Here is a 20991-nt window from a genome sequence, read left to right as displayed (position 1 = left end):
GTTCCCCGCTAATTTCGCGATGAACACTCCGATCCCGGCAAACATTGTTCACACCACTGACATTGGCCAAAGGACAATCTACATTGGGCAAAGGAAAGGATTCACCTTTTGTGCTTGGTGTAGGGCTATACTTTCACTTTCAGTATCACTGTCACCTTCTGAGTCAGGGTCCGCGAATAGAAGTCCCAACACTTCATTGTGGGTTTATTGAAGCTTTATTGATGCCATTAGATGATGATGATAATAATAATAATAATAATAATAATAATAATAATAATAATCTAATGCCAAGACTCGCTGACGTTGACAATATTGCTCTGATAAAATGGCTCACTCTCACACTAGCTCCGCTTTTGTTCGCACTGATTCAATGTGCTCTAGCTCGAAGATTTTGTATAGAAGCATGACGTTTTTTTGAGTCATAGATGAAGTCTTACATGTTTGCTATCTGGTGCAGGGGAGGTTGCATGAAATTTGACACCCTATTTGACAAAACTGGCCGTTTTATTCAGTGCCGCATCTTCTCGAGTAAACTCGACCATGGCACCAAGACGGTTAAATGGTCTCTCAGTCTAGTTCTGTAGACTACAGAATCATGGGGAAGACTGCTGACTTGACAGTTGTCCAAAAGATGACCATTGACACCTTGCACAAGGAGGGCAAGACACAAAAAGTCATTGCATAAGAGGCTGGCTGTTCACAGAGTTCTGTGTCCAAGCAAGTTTTTGAAACAAAACCCATTCAAAAATGTGGGGGAGATTCACAAAGAGTGGAAAGCAGCTGGAGTCAGTGCTTCAAGAACCACTACGCACAGACGTATGCAAGACATGGGTTTCATCTGTCACATTCCTTGTGTCAAGCCACTCTTGATCAACAGACAGTGTCAGAAGCATCTAAAGACAAAAAGGACTGGACTGCTGCTGAGTGGTCCAAAGTTATGTTCTCTGATGAAAGTATATTTTGTATTTCCTTTGGAAATCAGGGTCCCAGAGTCTGGAGGAAGAGAGAAGAGGCACACAATCCATGTTGCTTGAGGTCCAGTGTAAAGTTTCCACAGTCAGTGATGGTTTGGGGTGCCATGTCATCTGCTGGTGTTGGTCCACTGTGTTTTCTGAGGTCCAAAGTCAACACAGCCATATACCAGGAAGTTTTAGAGCACTTCATGCTTTCTGCTGCTCACCCTCTTTATGGAAATGCAGATTTAATTTTCCAACAGGACTTGGCACCTACACACAGTGCCAAAGCTACCAGGCCACTATCAGAACAACCTGGGCTCTCATAACACCTGAGTAGTGCCACAGACTGATCGACTCCATGCCATGTTTAGAAGACTGAGGTGCCCTTGAGCAAGGGACTGAACCCCCAACTGCTCCCCGAGCACTCTGGGTGTGTGTTCATGGTGTGTGTTTTTGTGTGTGTTTGTGTATGTTTCTGTGTATGTGTGTGTTCACTACTGTGTGTGTTTGGACTTTGTATGGGTTAAATGCAGTTGATTTTAACATGATTTAAGGCAGGACCAGCAAGGACCTGGAACATTTCCCATCTTGGCTCTGAGGTCCCCTGTTGGAGTGTGTAACCAGTGATGTGCAGGTCAATGTATAAACAACCCACACCCGACTGACGTTTTCAACTAACCCGCCCGCAACTCGGACTGCGAAAAAAGAAAAAATTGTACACTTCCTGACACACATTTTTTAAAAGTAGTAAATGCGTCGCCCCTTTATATTAATTTAATCACTTAAATAGGCTATAGCCTACAGGATAATAAAATATCACCCAAGGTTTCTACAGCTTTTTTTCTATTTCAGAATCTGGAAGGATTTCTGGGCTAACTTGTTACTGCAGTCGGTAGAGTGATATGAATGTGTGTGATGTATGGCATGATCAATGATCGTCACTTTTGCTGCCGAGACTTTGTCAGCCTGTGGGTCATTTGGTTTATTGAAAAATGATTGCCCTGATTTGCATGTTTCTTGATGATGTGCTTTTTTTCTGTTGTACTCACATGCACCATGACGCTTCATGTAGTATTCTCCACCATGTCCCACAGAAAAACAGCTTTCGCATAAAATGCAAAAAAGCTCTCTCTGCTTCGCCATCTACAGGTCTTAACCAAGAGTTGCGGCCCATTCGCTATTAAGAGTGCATCTTCTCTCTTTCGTGGCCAGTGGGCCCTACAAATATCGCGCCTAAAAATGCGTGGAAAACGCTAGGCGCACCACTAAAAGATGCAGGTTAATCAGCCAATAAAGTGTAGGCCTATGTATTTCAAAATTGTGTCTAGTACTATATAAATTACAAAGGTTTAATTGGCATCTTTAATTCAAACGACCCGACCGACTGCGACCCGAATATCATTATAATCATCATAAATATTTTTGGATGACTGGTAACCGCGGTTAACCAGGTGCTCTTCAAGAACTTAATGGCCAAGTTGTTACTGCCAATTGCCATTCGAGAGAATGTTGTTGCTCAATCTTGTAGGGAGCCACAAGGGCTCTCGTCGAGGCTATCACAAGTCTCAACATCTCCGGTCGGGGGTGCCAAATCATGCCCTTCGCATATAAAAGAAGATACCTTTCGTAAAAAATATTGGCTATAGGGCAGCTGCATTAACTAGGGGAATTAAGTTGAGTAATTGGGGCCACCAGGAGGATTGAGCAACTGACTTCCCTGACGTATGTGACCTGAGGAAGCATATAGTTGAGAGCTGGACCATTCGTGGGCCAGTGCGTCTCGCTGTATGGAGAAATAATTGGGCAGTGAGAGTTGTCTTCTAAACCGAAGAGGTCAACCTCTGCCATCCTAAAGACAGACCAGATTGTCTGAACTGTCAGAGGATGTAGTGTCCTTTCTTACAGGGTCTCATTGCCTCGACTGTGCCAAGGTTCAGACTGCCCGGCACATGACCTGCTCTGATAGAGAGGATTCTACTCTGTGCCTAAAGAAGGGGACATCGAGTCATCCTGTAAAGGAAGCCTGATCTGAGACTGCTATGGCCGGACAAATATACGCTACCATTGTCATGTTGGACATGTGCTGAGAGACTGTGCAGTGAAACTTACTAATGTCTTCACAGATATTTTGTCTTATGACTAATCTCGCTTATTCAGGCTGTTGTTCCCACATGCTTCGAAGCTACCACCATCATTCCAGTCCCGAAGAAGCCGTCTCCATTCTGCTTCAATGACTACCGTCCTGTTGCACTTACAGTAGGTGGACAGCCTAAATGGGCATTGGTGCCGCGGCGGTATCTGTAATTCAGTCACGTGATAAAATCATTTGTGTAACTACCGCCAGGTGGCGCAAAAGGACGGATTGCGAAATTAATGTAATTGTAAAATGAGATAAAAGGATGAAGTAAAACAACAATAACATTATGATATAACATTGTAACATCTTAAAAAAATATTTAAAAAATTACAGTGAGTTAATTTCAAAGCGTAGGATAGTCTTAGGCTGCAGTCTACTCATCAAAAATTTAAAGAAGACCTTTACACAAAGGATCATATATGCATGCTATTGTTATGTATGCTTCCAGGTCAGGAAGCAGACAGACTGGCTAAACCGACCGTCTGCTAGCTGCCTCACGTCACAGAGGTCAGCTAATTCTCAGCACATAGAGACTCTTTCACCTAGATATCACACTATAGAGACTGTGTCTGTTCCCCGAACTAGAAAATACAGAAAATACAAAAAAACGTCCAAACCAAGTAAAGATTAACAATTTAATTGAGGTTCAACAAATAAAAAACAGAATATGGATAAACAAATGATAAAGCTTGGCTTATTGAATATTAGATCCCTTTCTACGAAAACACTTTTTGTAAATAATATGATCACTGATCATAATATAGAGGTACTCTGTTTGACAGAAACCTGGCTAAAACCTGATGATTACATTATTTTAAATGAGTCCACCCCCCAAAGATTACTGTTACAAACATGAGCTGCGTCTAAAAGGCAAAGGTGGAGTTGTTGCTTCAATTTATAACAACGTTTTCAGGATTCTCAGAGGGCAGGCTTCAAGTATAACTCGTTTGAAGTAATGGTGCTTCATATAACATTATCCAGAGAAACAAATGTTAATGATAAATCCCCTGCTATGTTTGTACTGGCTACTGTATACAGGCCACCAGGGCACCATACAGACTTTATTAAAGAGTTTGGTGATTTAACATCCAAGTTAGTTCTGGCTGCAGATAAAGTTTTAATAGTTGGTGATTGCATTGGGATGCAATGCATTGGGATCAGCATTTATAGACATTCTGAACCCTATTGGTGTTAGACAACACGTTTCAGGACCTACTCATTGTCGAAATCATACTCTAGATTTAATACTGTCACATGGAATTGATGTTGATAGTATTGATATTCAGCCAAGTGATGATATCTCGGATCATTATTTAGTTCTGTGCAAACTTCATTTAGCCAAAATAGTAAATTCTACTTCTTGTTACAAGTATGGAAGAAACATTACTTCTACCACAAAAGACTGCCTCTTAAGTTATTTTCCTGAAGAAATTCCTTAGCATATCCAAAACCTCAGAACTTGATGATGTAAATATATCCTGTTGGTACATTATAACATTATTAAGTCAGCCGTTATTATTTCTAAATGTAATAAAATGCAAATTATACATAAATTATATAATATCAAAAATATTAAAAAACATGCAGCAAACGAAAATAGGTGATTAATGCAACCGTTCCGTTAAAATGCAACCTATACACGACTCGTATAGTTTTTTCCTCTCACAAACTTAATTTATGTTTTAGCGTGTTTAAAAATAATAAAGAAAGAAAACATGCAGTAAATGAAAATAGCCGATTAAACCATTAAAATTTGTTACTCTGGGTTAACAGTAATTATAATTATTATATACTTCAGAGCAGAGCCTGTATGGGCCTAATCTAGACTATCAAGTTTTTTTTTTTTTTTTTTTCATGCCATCTTAAAATGACTTTGTGCAGCATATTCACTTTGCGTGCTGTGGAGCAGATCTGCCTCTGCGTTGCTCAGTTGTGGACGATTTAAAAATGTTTGATATAAAGGTTGCTGTCCCATTTCATACAGAAATTGTTCATTTAAAAAAAAATCTAATTATATTGTTAGTTCTAATTATATTGTTAACACAAGTTAATTTAGGCTATTTAACATGCACTGTGATATTTTATCCTTATTAAAGGACATATTAAAGTTTAATAGTATTTAAATTCAAGTTTAAAAATAGTTTTTAACTGCTTAAATTATTTCTATATGAATTAGTAATAAGTTATCATGTTTATTCTTGTAGAAAATAAGTGTTTATTCTTAAAGAAAATAAGGGAAAAGATAAGGGACGATTCAAATATTTCTTTTGCTTCACCTATTTATGTAGGCTACAATTATTCAAAAATAAATAAATAAATAAATAAATAATACAATTTCATTAAAAAATACAATTGGCCTGAGTAAATTTGACAATTATAGAATTCTTACTTTAAAGTTAGTGATTTAGGTGGTGAAAATACTGTGAAATTACAAATGGCATTGGATTTTAGAGCATAACAACTGAAGGTTTATGAAACGTTAGCCAATAAAGCATTTTTTAAACAATGGAACTTAAAGTTGTGAACTAAAATATAATTTCAACCATACAGCATGTGAATAAATAAAATGCATACTTTTCATAAAATTTTATTATTCATAAAATCCAAACGCTTGTGGTATTTGCATTTCTACTTAAATATAATGAGCTCCAAGGTTTAGAATAGCCCTAGACCCCTAGCCTCTGTCTCTCTCTCTCTCTCTCTCTCTCTATTTAACAGCATTAGCTCAATGAAATACGTCTTCCTTCCACAGAATGAATGTTTTCCTGCCTTGCTAAATGGGCTCATGATCAATAAGTTGTATTCGACTCGATCTGATTTAGTAAAGTCAAACCGCAGACTGTGAAGCTGCGTCAGTGAGTGGAGTCCCGCGTGCTTTAAGGCGGGAGTAGAGGATTCTGCTTGGTAATAACAAAAAAATAATGATTTTCATAAAATAATGATTAATTATGAATTGATCATCTGTTATTACCGACCAATGACACCATCGCAACTCTCCTCCACTCAGCACTCACACATACAAAAAGGACTAATACATCAGAATGCTGTTCATAGACTTCAATTCAGCATTCAACACAATCATACCTCAACAGCTCATTTACAAACTGGTCCAGCTAGCATTCAACACTTCGCTGTGCAACTGGCTGTTGGACTTTCTGACTGGAAGACCTCAGTCTAAACTTTTATTCTGGAAGTGAACTAATCCTTTAAATATCTGACTAACTTTTGTTTGGGTTGGAGGTTGGAGCTGAACTTTGCAGGAAAATACATACACTGTAGTTTCTACAGCAAAATTTTACATAATTTTACTGTATAAACATTTTACAAGATACAGCTGTAATTTGCAATGCATTATGGGTCAAATAAGGTTTTACAGTTGTTAACAGTATATTTCCACGTCAACTGTAATTAATTTACAAGAAGCAGGTGTTGTCACTGTATTTCCTGCTTTTTACACTAACTTACTGTAGTGTGTCATTATGGGATTGCGCGCGTATCATTCAAATCAGAAACCCAGCCGACTGGAGCAGCATGAGAACGATTGAAGATTAGAGGCTTTATTTATAATTCCTGGTAAGTTCATTTAATTATACTTGAGAAATATATCCTTTTTATATTTATTTGAGTTAATGTATAAGCGATATCATGTCACAATAGCCTCCTATCAGGCACGTGCACAGGTAGGGCTCAACCTGTGCAGAACACATGCCCTTTTTGCCCTTACACTCCGAAGTGCCCTTTTTTTGGTGGTGTTTACTTTTTATTTTTTATCAATGCTATTGGTCACCCTTTACGTCTGTCTGTCCTTTTTTACAAATATTTAGCAAATGAAAGTTCTTAAAACGAGCTTGTGTAGATCTTATTCGATCCTCAAGCTGTCAGTAAGCTGATAACTCCGCCCCCTCTGTTGAATCAACTGAAGTTCCACAGCAGCCGCACAGTAGACAACAGCTGAGCTGAACAAAGTTTTGCGAAGGGTAAATAAATATCTTGTTGTTTGCGTAAGTACTACTAAACACTAGGTCTATAAAGGCTCATATTTTATTTATTTGATGTCTGACTGACTCACTGACTGAGACACGTGGGACGTCGCCTGAGAGAGAGAGGGCTTGCATTTGCCATCCAATAGCCTACATAGCCAACACTTAAATAGCCCGTGCATACAGTAGCATTTCATCTTTTATAAAATGCGATTTTTCCCAAATGCATTTTACCACAGGAAAAACTGAGCGCTCAGTCTATATAGCTACAAATCTAGTTTGTAACCTGTAACGTTAGATGAAAATGTAATGTGATCCCGGCAGCGGCAGGCGCCGTCGCCGTTTTAATGACGGCCAAAAAAGAAATTCACATTTCCACACATTCGCTGGTCAAAAACGATATATTGATAAGTAATACAACAACATATAATGTTTTTACCATCGGAAAATCATAACAGGGGCGCCCCCCGGTGTTTCGTACTGGAACTTACACAAAGCGACGAGTGATCCTCGTCACCTAGATAACATATTTTTCTAAGAAATTTCTGTTTTGATTTATGATTGCTGATACACTTAATTTATTAACATTAAGGCTAATCATGTTATGGTATACTCTCCGCTCTTCCTCACATGTATAAAATGTAGTAAAACATGGTTTTACTACAGTAATGTAGTAGTAACTAAATTTATTTTTTTTACAGAAGATCACTGTGAAATCTTTATATTTTATCATGCAGAATGTAATTAATGATTCATTCCAAGGCTTCATTTATTTGATCCAAAATACAGCAAAAACAGTAATATTGTGTAATATTTTTACAATTTTAAATAACTGTTTTCTATTTGAATATATTTTAAAATGTAATTTATTTTTGTGATCACAGCTGAATTTTCAGCATCATTCCAGTTCAGTACTCTTCAGTGTCACGTGATCCTTCAGAAATGCTTTTCACTGCAATTGTACTTTTCACACTGTTTTTATTTATTTTTTAATTGCTGGCTTATTTTAGGGAAAGTGTAGTGAATAAGAGACCTTCAAGAGACCAAAATCCCTGGTCCACCACAGTATCAAATTTTTGCCTGGTAGGCGTATACATGTTGGATATGTTATAGTAACGGTATGGCTATAGTTTCTTATAATCTGGAATTGAGTTGGACATAATTACTTAAATTATATTTCAAAAAAGTTTGTCAAAAATACTTGACTCATTGCTCACCTTCCCCTCTTCTCAATGTCATAATCATGTTAACCAAATAATACAAATTAGCTTATAAAACCAAACAGAATAGCTAAAAATGAGAATATATATAATTTTTTTTCTTTGCAAAGTTCATAAAAAAGTGCATAAAGTTCAATAAAAAAAGATTTTGGTTTCTGTTTGGTTTTATAAGCTAATTATTTGGTTAACATGTTTATGTATGATTCAAGTATTTTTTTTCTCTATAAATGCAATTTAAAAAAAGAGGGAGTACACAAGAGCTGTTGTAATTAGGTTTAAAGAAGCCCTTAAAACCCTGTTTATTTATATTATCTAATTATCTAATATTATTATTTTGGTTATTAATCATGAATAAATCTAAAGCTTTTGAGACTATTATTTTGTGTTAATTGAATTTGTCATGAAGATGTGACCATGTCTTCCTTTTATGCAGGCTTATTAAAATAATCTTGATATAAAAAAGGGAGGGGGGTGCCCTTTTTCAGTTTCAGCACATGCCCCTCAAAAGGTCTGTGCACGGCCCTGCCTCCTATCCTGACATTTAGACAAGTGGCCTTCTGTGCTTCTGTGCTGTAAACTGGGATTTGCTATCATAACATAGGCCATTTCGATTTTTGGAAGTTACATTTTCATATTAAGAGCATTTAAAGTAGTGTTTACCTAACTTTTATCATAAAGCTCAATGCGAACGTTTGTCATAGTAACTACTATCTGTCGAAATAACTGACAAACAGCAAAATATGTGAAATTTCATTTGTTCAACTGTCCCTTATTGATGTGACGCCTTACTATAATAAGTGAAAGACATCTTTAAATGCCCGACTGGACAAGTTAGCCTGATAAAAAAAAAAAAAAAAAAAAAAAAAAAAAATCATCTTTTTGAATGGACAGGTTCAATGAATGACTCAGTTGATTCACTCATTAAGTTATTCGCTGCCACCTAATGGCGGTTTAGTTTCACGTTTAAAAAATATCATTGCATTTTTCCAACATTTATTAATTGTTTTTTTCAAAAATCAATGTCAAACATTAATCTCATTACACAGTTGTAATTTTGCACTGTAAATTATTTAATTTTATTGGTGGTACAGTTCTAAAATGTAATATTATAATTATAATTCATATAATTTATAATAGTTTGTTTATTCTAAAATGTATGCCATTTTGTGTGTTAATTTTGGTCTAATTTATGTAAATGCTTTAAAAAAATCACAATATTATTTTTTTTATGTCTTGTAGGTACAAAGAATAGCAGCTGATATGGAGAAATGTTCGATGCTTCAAGGCTCTGAAGCTGATTTTATTAGGTAATGTATTAATTCTTTAATAATTTGATAAACTTGTAATTTAGATTGCATTTTATATATAAATACTGCATTGTAGGTTACATTATTGCTTATATTATTTAATTTCAGGTCCACCCAGTTGCTTTTGACGATTTGAGGGTCAGACAGTTGCAAATTCATACCTCAACTTTGTAGCTGGATTTGCAGTCTTATTACAACTTCAGTCTGGCCTCCCTGGAGCAGACATCTTTTGCACACTTGAATTTTTTCAAAGGTAACAAGTTTTACTTAAGTAATTTCATTTGTGAAAAAGGTTACTTATTTAGTTTAAAGGGTTACTCAACCCCATAATGACAATTTAGTCATTAATTACTGTTAACGTGATTGACAGTGATTAATGTCGTTTCAAATCTGTAAAAGGTTTGTTCGTCTTCAGAACACAATTTAAGATATTTTGAATGAGAACTGGGAGGCTTGGGTCTGTCCCACTGACCGCCAAGCAATTTCTAAGCCCAGAAAAGTATGAAAAGCATCGTCTGAATAGTCCATCTGCCATCAGTGGTTCAACTGTAATTTTACGAAGCTACAAGAATACTTTTTGTATGCAAAGAAAACAAAAAGAACAACTTTATTCAACAAATAAAGTTTATTCAAAGTCATTCAAATCAAACATAAATAAACATAGAAAGCATGTCCATGTGACCCAGCTGACACAGAACAGGCTATGTAGTGTGTGTCCAACAGATACTCTCCAAAATGGTGCTACACTGACGCAGAGGCGAATTGTTGAATAAATCGTTATTTTTGTTTTCTTTGCATACAATAAGTATTGTCATCGCTTCATAACGTTAAGGTTGAACCACTGATGGACTGTTCTAATGATGTCTTTCATACTTTTCTGGGCCTTGACAGTGGTATTTACTGGAGAGTCTATGGGACAGTCACAATCTTCCCGGTTGCATCCAAAATATCTTAAATTGTGTTCAGGAGATGAACAAAGGGTGGAGTTTTAAGTACTGGCAAATGCTGATTGTATTGCATAAGTGACATTTTTACATTTATTTTATTGAACTAGTTTCATTCAATACTTAACTTTATCCTGATGCTTTTGCTTGTTTTTATGTGCAGATGTTTTCTTGGAATCACAACACTCACTGGATACAAGACGGACACATAGAGGCAAAACAAGTGGAAAAGTCTCAGAGAAGAGGGACAACCCTCATGTGTGTGCTCATCTCAGAAAGTTGATGGACTTTCAGTATGTATTTATTAAATTGTCTTTTGCAGTAATATTCTTAATTTAATAGAACATAAGCTCAAACAACATAATTTTTATGATTTAATTTTGATTCCAGCATTTTATTTTAATCCTTTTCTTTAAAACATTATTATTATTATTATTTTTACAAAAATTCTACAAATTCTGTTGATTGAGCTTCATTTTTATAGAAAGTTAATGTTCTACTCTGAGTATGGCTTTTTTTTTTTTAACATGTATTTGTAGTTATTTATGATGCTGTTATTTTTATGATAAGATTTTAACTGTTGAAAGACTGAAATTTGTATTTTACCAGTAAAGGCTTTACAATGTCTTTCTGACAGTTTTAATAAATACTTATTTGCAACATCATTGGCTTGGTTTTTATTCAATTTGTAAATTGTAAATATATTAAAGATATTAAGAAGAGCTGATGATAATGCATTTATATCAGTATTTTATATTTTACTTAAAATTATTCTTTAAAGCAGTTTCATTGTTAAATTATTACAACATCATATTGTATTTAGGGGTATTTACAGGACTTTATTGGCAACTTTTGTTGCCAGTCAAATACTGTAGTTGAATGAAATTACAAATAAATGCTGTAAAATATATTTACATGACTTTATTGGCAACTTTTTTGGCAGATAAATACTGTACTTTAGTGAAATTACAAAATATTGCTGTAAAATAAACTACAAGTTAAATTCAATGTTACTGTAAAAAATACTACAAACTACTGTATTTCACATACAGCAATTAACTGTAATTTGCTTTGCAGTAATGTCCTGTAATCCATTTTACAGCAATTAACATCATTTTTACAGGATTTTATTGGCAACTTTTTTGCCATTAAAATCCTGTAAATTCTACAGTAAGAACAGGATTAGGTACCCCTGATGTACAAAGATACACACTGACCTTCTGTGCTTTAGGTTTTCTTTCAGTTTTAGATTCATCATCTGAGGAGCTTGAGTCAGAGCTGGAGCTGTCCTGCTCCACTTTGATCTTCTTTCCTTTTATCAAGATCTTCCCTTTTAGGTCCTGCCAGAAAGAGAACACCACAAATATTTATATTTCATCATTATAGTATAATTTGCTCAGTGTTGAACACTTAAACACTGCAAATATATAATAGCACAAATAGCATTTCTTGATTAGTGTTAATTATTTGTGTATTATTTTATTTAAAAACAAAATAAATATATATACAATATTGTTAAATATGGACATTATGGACATATTAAAAGTGAAATCTATCAAATCTAACTATGAGACAGACAAATGACAGTAGATTCTACACAAAGGCACTTTTCAGATATCTTTATATCTGTGTCTGTCCTCTTTCTCACTGCCAAACATCTCTGATACCAACACAAGTCTTCAGATGGTTTATGAAGATATTATGGTCCACTGTGTCAAAGGCTGAGCTGAGGTAAAGAAGAATTAAAATGTATAAGCTTTTATCGGCTGCAAGCAAAAGGTCATTAGTGACCTTACCAAGAGCAGTTTCAGTGCTATGTTGGGAACGGAAGCCAGACTGATTTTTTTTCATAAGAGAAGTCAGTGGCATGGACACTTTTTTTCATTTTATTTTATTTTTTGTAAAAAGTGTAACTTAGAGATGGGTCTAAAGTTACTTAAATGGTTAAATGGTGACATGCTTACAATGCATTAATGATGAAGGTGGACCGGAGTCAACATCATGTTCTCTGAAATCAATGTTAAACTGCTGCCTAATCTCTACTATTTTATAGTAAAAGTAATTCAAAATAGTGTCACAATTCTCTGGAGTAGATTCAACTGGCTGACTAGGCAGAATTAATGCTTTTAAAAGGTGTTCTGGGATTATGTCCCTGTTAAATAACCAGTTCTTAAAAATAAGTGTTCCTTCCTTCCTTAACTTTACACTGATAAGTCCCTCTTGGATTTGCTCTTTTTATTATTATTAGGGCCCAAGCCCATAGTGGCGAAGTGCCCTATTATTTTACTTAGGATTCTTCTTCTGTTTTTGGGGCCTGTAATATGCTCAAAAACTCCTGAAAATCGGCACACACCTTAGAATTTGCAGCCATTGGAGCTGGGTCCACGGTAGGGCTGTGCGATTAATCAAAATAGTAATAAAATCACAATTTGATTTCTAAATGTCTTTAAAGCACAATTTTCTGTGGCCCGACCTCCCGCAGTATGCTATCCAAACCAATTGTAGTATTGTTTAGGGCTGAAACGATTCCTCGAGTAACTATAGAAACTCAATTACAAAAAACTATAGAGGCAAATTCCTCTGCCTCGAAGCCTCTTTTAATTAGGGCCCGAGCCAATGGGCGCAGGGCCCTATTGTTCCCCTAAGGATTATTCTTCTTATTATTATTAGGGCTCAAGCCTGGAGGGCGAGAGCCCTATTGTTTTCCTTAGGATTATTTGTTATTATTATTATTTATTATTATTATTTTTCTTCAAGGTTTCGGGGGCTTTTGGGGCCCTTAACATGCTTAAAAAGTCTTGAAAATTGGCACACACATTGGAACCTGCGGCCATTAGGGCCGGGCAGAGACTGATACACGGGCGTGGCACAGGGGCTCTACAGCGCCCCCTAGAATATGGAAGGCCATATATCATACATACTTGGTCGTAGACGTACGAAACTCGGTACACATATAGAACTCATCAATACAAACAACTTTCCTATTGCATATCATAGGCTCCACCCAACAGGAAGTTGGCTATTTGGGGTTTATTATTCATATTTGTCGTCAAAGTTGTGGGGGCTTTTGGGGTCCTTAACATACTCAAAAACTCTTGAAAATTTGCGCACACTTTGGAATATGTGGCCTTAAGGAGCCTGCAGAGGCTGGGACCCGGGCGTGGCACAGGGGCTCTACGGCGCCCCCTGGAACACAGTCATAAATGTTGATGTATAGCTCACACATACTTGCACATATTCATATCAAACTCAGTACACATATAGATCTCATTGTGCCGAACAACTTTCATATTGCATGTCATAGGCTCCAAGACGGACAGGAAGTCAGCTATTTAGAGTTATGTAAAAAGCGCATGCTCTGGAATTTGATATACTTGTCATAGGTTTTTTTACTCGATTGCCACCAAACTCGGTCAACATGATCTCAAGACATTGGGGATGAAAAATTGCCAGGTGATTTTTGATATCTCGAACGGTTTGCTCGTGGCGAGGTGTTGAAATTATGGCGAGAATTGAGAAACAGGAAGTGTCTAATACCATCCACATACATTTCCTGATTTTAATCAAACTTAATCAGATTATTCATTGTATGATGTCGATCGCATATATGTGACTATTAGGAGTCAAAGTTATAGCGCCACCAACTGGCAGCAGGAAGTGTGTCATTTTCAATATGCTTTGATTTCAGCATCTTATTTTTACTTGATTTGCTTCAAACTTCATCAGAATAATGTTAAAACACAGCCGATATAAATCTGCTGGGGGGATATTGATATCTAAAAATATTGTTGCCGTGGCAACATGTCGAACTTGAATATTTCTCAGGTGATTTTAAGGCATATAACATGCTTAGAATTTCATGAAATTCAGAACACATATCAGTATTTATGATAACTAGACACTGGCAAAAGTTCATAAGAGGGCGTGGAAGAGGCACTCTATAGCGCCACCTTTTGTCAAAAGTGGGGGGGTTAGTTTTAGCTACAGACACCAAACTCGGTACAAAAATTGTTCTTATCAAGACGGACAACTTTCTAAATCACAGTCATCAGCTACGATCAACAGGAAGTCAGCTATTTTGATTTGAATGTGGATTTTTTTTTTTACATTTAGCTGTGAATTAATGCATACTGCTCAGAGGAGAGTAACACTTTACACACCAAACTTTGTTTACATGATGCCAAAACATTTTAAACAACTTAAATTGCCAATGGATTTTGGATAGCTTCAACGGTTTTGTTGTGGTGATTTTTTTAAATGACATTAAAAATGGAATTATTAATTGTCCTGCACTTTTAAATTCCAAACACTTCAAAACCTTTTTTCATACAGAAAAAAGGTCATTCTGAGTAAATATGGATAGTTTCACGACTTTACAACACTGTATGGATAACAGAAAATTAAAAAACTGTCAGACATCTCATCTCACTCTGTCCCTCTGTTTGAGTGAGTGTGCTTAGACTTCCATTGTCTGAGAGAAATAGCGCCCCTACAGGTGCAGTTACCGGACTAAAAAAGGGAGGAGACTCTCTTTTGGTTTCACTTTTAAATCGGTTAAAATACAAATAAATACTTGGATTTAGTTCACACTGACAAGCTAAACCAACATATATGATTATTACCGGGTCAGGGCTCATTAATAATTGATGTGTGGTCAGTGATACGTGAGAAACACGAGAGATGAATCACAGCTCTGAGCAGGAGCGTGTGGAATGACGAGCTCAGAAAAAAACGAGTTTATTCTTGTTTCATAGCTATTAAAAATAAAGTATTGCAGCGATATCACACAATTCACCAATTAGAGCACACCAAGAGCTAAATTAAGATGTTTTTGAACTGTTTGTGTGAAAATGAAATATTTGGGGTTGCCTATCTGAAATCACTGCCTCCGTTCAAAACAAACGAATTTATTCTTGTTTAAGAGCTTTTTAAAATAAATTATTGCCATAAATGCACACAATACATCCATTATAACACAACACGAGCTAAATGCAGGCGTTTGTGACCCGTTTATGTGCGCAAGACTATTTGAAAGCGCGACTGGCAGAATAACATATATCTCTCGAGCTGCAGGATTCTGCCTTTCATCTTAAGAACGAACACATCACGGACAAGATTATTTCAAAATAATAGCCTGGCTAATATAAACGAAAACATCCACGTGAACATAAACTGTTGAGAAATAAATCTGAGAAATAAATCTGAAGTGGATCTACTGGATTTTAATATTAAGTGACCGCATATACCAGCTGCTTCTGTCTTCAATTTTAATCTATATAAAAAAATTAAACTCATTCATCTTGGCTGCTTTTTTAATGTGTGTACGTATTTATTTATTATTTTGCTCTAACAAGATTTAATCTATATTTAATTAAATCAATTACATTTTATTTTACATTTGATTTGTCCATTTCTGCATCTAAACGTCTAAAAACCTAAAACATGCTCTATTATATTATTGTTAGCAATTTCTTTATCGTCCAATTTATCTGGTGTACACACTTTTATTTTCATAATAAACTTGTTTGTTAGATTATACACAGTTATAGTGGTCTATAATAAATATTAACAGGTTTTATTCAAGCTGTTTAGAATGATTGCAGTAGGCTAATTTTTTGAAATGTAAATACAAAAAAATAAAAAAATAAAAAAAATAAAAAACATTGGAAAATAATAACTGTTGTACATTTTATACATTTTGTATAATTTCATAGTTTATGCATTATAGTTATAAAAACAAATAAATTTAGCCACTCACATAGAAATCTTAGGTCTTATCCTTTTCTGACAGTTTTAGGGATTTTCTTTTTTTTTTTTTTGTGCTGCAAATAATAATTTCAAACTAATTTGATACTGACCTCTGACATCCTGTGACATGATATTTATTTGAATTTACATAATCTCATGGATGTAACAGTAAATCTGTTCAGCTCACAGATCAAGACTAAGCTGTAATGCAAGCAGAACTTTCACAAATGCTTGTAGGTCAATAAAATCATTACAAAACACTTACAAATCATTTAAGGGATTTGATAATACTGTAAAATCATGTCTAATTTGTTAACATTAGCAAATGCATTGATAACACTTTATAATAACTGCACTCATTAGTAAATAGTCAGTTCATGCTTTATAAAGCCTTGTCCCAATATTAATAGTCAGTAGTAAGCAGTTTATAAATACAGCTATAAATAGCTTGTTCTTGGTTTATAAGCACATTTATTAAAAAGGAGAGTAAAGGGTCAGTTATCTTCCTATGAAAAATAAAAGATAAAAATAAACAAACAACAACACAGATTGATACAGAACTCAGAAATGTTATTGTGGATTTATGATAAACTCAGCCTGTAAATGAATTCATTCGCCTCCAAGAAGACACAAGTAGTTCACACCAAACTGTTTTAACATGAAGCCAATATACTGAAGATGTTAAATTTTGAATGGGTTTAGGATACCTTAAATGGTGTGGCCATAGCGATTTATTAAAGTAACATAAAAAAATACAATAGTTATTTTACTATATCTTTAAAAATTTTAATTCCAACTCTTCATAATTTTTTATATACGTAGAAGTCATCATTTGAAGGAAGCACGGTAAGTTTCATAGCTTTATCATTTTCAAGAGCCAGCATAAAATTAAAACTATCATAACAAATAAATCAAGCTTGCAATTCTTAGTACCAATAATGTCCACCAGATGGAGCTATACGATCACTTTTAAATAATTATTGTAGACACAAGTATGATTTAAATCATTTATAGAAATCTTTCAAAGAAAAATAATATGAATTTTATGTATTTTACTGATAAAATGCCCCTCACTTAATTAGAATAACAAGCTGAAGTATTGTGAACTGTATATTAAGAATAATTCTTTATAGGCTTTATGGACAGACACGTTTTGAGTGACTCTTGAAGGATCAGCACCACATCCTCTTTTACCACTGTTTAAAGAATGTATCTTACAGTACAGGTGCGGATGCATTTTGAATGGCTTGAATGGTTTTGTCATGGTGATTTTTTGAAATAACAGTAAAAAAGTAACCAGTAAATGTCTTTTATTGTTTTAAAGTGCAGCTTCTAAACACTTTAAAAAATTGTACACATAGAAGACAAGTCATTCTGAGGAAATATGCATAGTTTCATGACTATACAACACTATATGGATGACAGAAAATTAAAAAAACTATCATACATCTGATGTCACTCTGTCCCTCTGTCACCGTGGGTGATGTGTGTGTGTGTGTGTGTGTGTGTGTGTTAATTGAATTAGGTGTGAAACTATCAGGGAGCATTTAGTCTCCAGCGCCAACATTTTACAGAACTGCCACTTTCCTGGAGTCTCAGAATTACAATGTGTCAGGTTCTGAGAGATCTAAGATTACAAAAAATGATTTAATTAGAATACCATGAAGTATTGTGAAATACTATATATTAAGACTTTATATATAGGCTTTATGAACAGATTAGAGTGACTCGTGAAGGACCAGTACCACCTCCTCTTGTCCGATGGTTTGAGGAATATATCTTCCAGAATCCGGGATTAAGATTTAGGAGCTCATTTTTATTCCACCTCCTTTCCTGAAAAGTCTGTCTTGCAGAATTGACTAAAAATTAATCTTCACATTAATTCCTAATTATTTTGCAATTCTTTTTGTCAGTTCTTCTTGACCTGTTTTTTTTTTTCTTCTTCTTTTCTGACCTCATGACCCAGTCAGCATTTTTGTACAATGGTCAAGTCTTAACTTATCCATTTCTGTATTGCATTTGTGTTTGATATTTCTCATGGGTATTTCATAATTTTCGACTTTGAGTTAAAATAGTTTGAGTTAAAACTCTTTTTTTAGTGCATTTCATCTGTAAAAGAAAACATGCCTAATAATTCTGCACATGAATATAAGGAGTTTTTCTCTTCCAGCTTTCCTGGACTATTGTATAACACTCATAAATTATTAAATAAAAAATAATGGTAGTTATTAAGATTGATATGGTTTGGAATTGGTAAAATGTGCTTGGAAAAAAATCACAAAACAATGTTTTAATGTTTAAGTTTGGAATATTAACTGACATGAATGAATGCTATATAAATATTGTTCATGTTAACATAATGTTTATAAATGAAATCTTATTGTAAAGTGTTACTAAATATATATGTTCTGTGAATGTGATTTTAAAGTCTAGATGATTCGGATTAACCCTTTAACTGCCATATCCTTTAAAACCTCACTGCCAGAGGGATATTGTGAATGCATGTGCCCGCTGGGCACAGTTTACCTGATGCCACCGGGGTGGCGATGGCATTGGTGGCTTGAGCCCGCCATCGCTGCTTGCAGCTATATTTATTTTTATTTTTTATGAACCTTCTGGGGGGTTTTGGGGGCCTTAACATACTCAAAAACTCTTGAAAATTGGCACACACATTGGAACCTGCGGCCATCAGGACGCCACAGAGGCTGGGACCCGGGCGTGGCACAGGGGCTCTACAGCGCCCCCTGGAACACAGTCAGAAACCTTGAACCATAGCTCACACACACTTGCATGTATTTATATGAAACTCAGTACACTTATAGATCTCATTGAGCTGAACAACTTTTGCGCTCTATGTCATAGGCTCCGCCCAACAGGAAGTCAGCTATTCAGGGCTGTTTAAAAAAAGCATGCTCTGGAATTTGAAATACTCCTCTGAGGACTTTCAACCATTTGCTTCAAAACTCGGTGAACATGATCTCAAGGCATTGGGGATGAAAAATTGCGAGGGGATTTTTGATATCTCGAACGGTTTGCCCGTGGCGTGGCGTTGAATTTAGGGCAAAAAATTAGAAACAGGAAATGCCTAATAACATCCACATACATTACCTGAGTTTGATCAAACTTCATCGGTTTGTTCGAAGTATGATACCGATCGTATATATGTGACTATTAAGAGTCAACGTTATAGCGCCACCAACTGGCAGCAGGAAGTGTGTCATTTTCCAAATGCTTTGAATTCAGCATCTTCTTTTTACTCTATTTGCTTCAAACTTCATCAGAATAATGACAAAACACGGCAGATGAAAATCTGTTGTTGGGGATATTGATATCTAATATAGTGTTGCCATGGCAACGTGTCAAACTTGAATATTGTGTTATGGTGATTTTGAGGCAGACAACAAGCTCAGATTTACATGAAACTCAGAACACATATCAGTATTAATGATATCTAGACAATGGCAAAAGCTTTTAAAAGGGCGTGAAGGAGGCACTCTATAGCGCCACCTTTTGTCAAAAATGGGGGGGGGGGTTAGTTTTAGCTACAGACACCAAACTTGGTACATAAATTGTTCTTATTAAGACGGACAATTTTCTAATTCACAGTCATCAGCTACGACAAACAGGAAGTCAGCTATTCTGATTTGTATTTTTATTTTTGGGCAAATTCGGCTGTGAATTAATGCATACTCCTCACAGGGGACGTGCACTATACACACCAAACTTTGTCTACATGTTGAAAAAACATTGAGGAACTTAAATTGCAGATGGATTTTGGATAGCTTGAACGGTTTTGCCATGGGGATTTTTTGAAATAATATTAAAAAGGGAAACATTATTTGTCTTGTATTTTTAAATTGCAGCTTCCAAACATTTCAAAACCATTTTTCATTTAGAGAACATGCGATTCTGAAGAAATATGCATAGTTGCACGACTTTACAACACTGTATGATTAAAAGAAAATTATAAAACTGCCAGACATCTGATCTCACTCTGAAGCATTCTCTCTGTGTGAGGGAAAGGAGGGTGAGGGGGAGGGGTGCTTGAGGGCCTGCCTGACAGAGAGAGAGAGAGAGAGAGAGAGAGAGAGAGAGAGAGTTAACAACTCTTTAATCACCAGGAAAAAAACAGTAATTGTGTGTTGTTGATTTTTTTCATCATTACAGCTTAAGAAATCTCTCTATCATTTTCTGTCAGTTTTAGGGACGAAAAAAACCTAGTACAATTTGTAGGGTTCAAACAAAATGATTTTATATAATTAGGTTCAGAATTATGTTAATTGCAAAATAAAAAAAAGATTTTAAAATACATACACGTTGACTTATGTTTCACGTACATGTACAAAAATCGGTATACACATGTAACACACCAATACCTACAAAAAAGTCTCTTGGTATGAAATCCGAATCCCAACAGGAAGTCGGTTATTTAGAATTCTCTCTGCAAAATTGGCGTTGTTTTTGCCATTTTCAGGGGTTGTACTTTAACGAACTCCTCCTAGAGATTTATTCAGATCAACACCAAACCTGGTCAGTGTAATCTTAAGCCCTTTGCGATGTTAAATTGCGAAGATCTTTAGATTTCGTTAAAGGACGTGTCCATGGCGGCCTGACAAATTTCGATGTTTCGCCATGAAAAAGGAAGTTGCTGTAACTCAGACATACAATGTCCAATCTGCCCCAAACTTCACATGTTAGA

The 20991-nt window shown here is 35.4% G+C and overlaps 1 protein-coding gene across 1 annotated transcript in view; it reads right to left on the bottom strand.

Annotated features, from left to right (window-relative positions):
• Window positions 1–20991, bottom strand: part of plcd3b (phospholipase C, delta 3b) — a 105657-nt gene that overhangs the window by 27579 nt on the left and 57087 nt on the right. Inside the window, exon 10 of the mRNA XM_026222770.1 lies at window positions 11762–11884. Coding sequence (XP_026078555.1) covers window positions 11762–11884 — 123 coding nt within the window. The remainder of the gene's footprint in view (window positions 1–11761; window positions 11885–20991) is intronic.

This window comes from Carassius auratus, chromosome 37 (genome assembly GCF_003368295.1).
Source record: "Carassius auratus strain Wakin chromosome 37, ASM336829v1, whole genome shotgun sequence".
NCBI classification, from domain to species: domain Eukaryota; kingdom Metazoa; phylum Chordata; class Actinopteri; order Cypriniformes; family Cyprinidae; genus Carassius; species Carassius auratus.
Note: the sequence above shows the minus strand (reverse complement) of the source record. Positions and strands in the feature narration are given on the sequence as shown.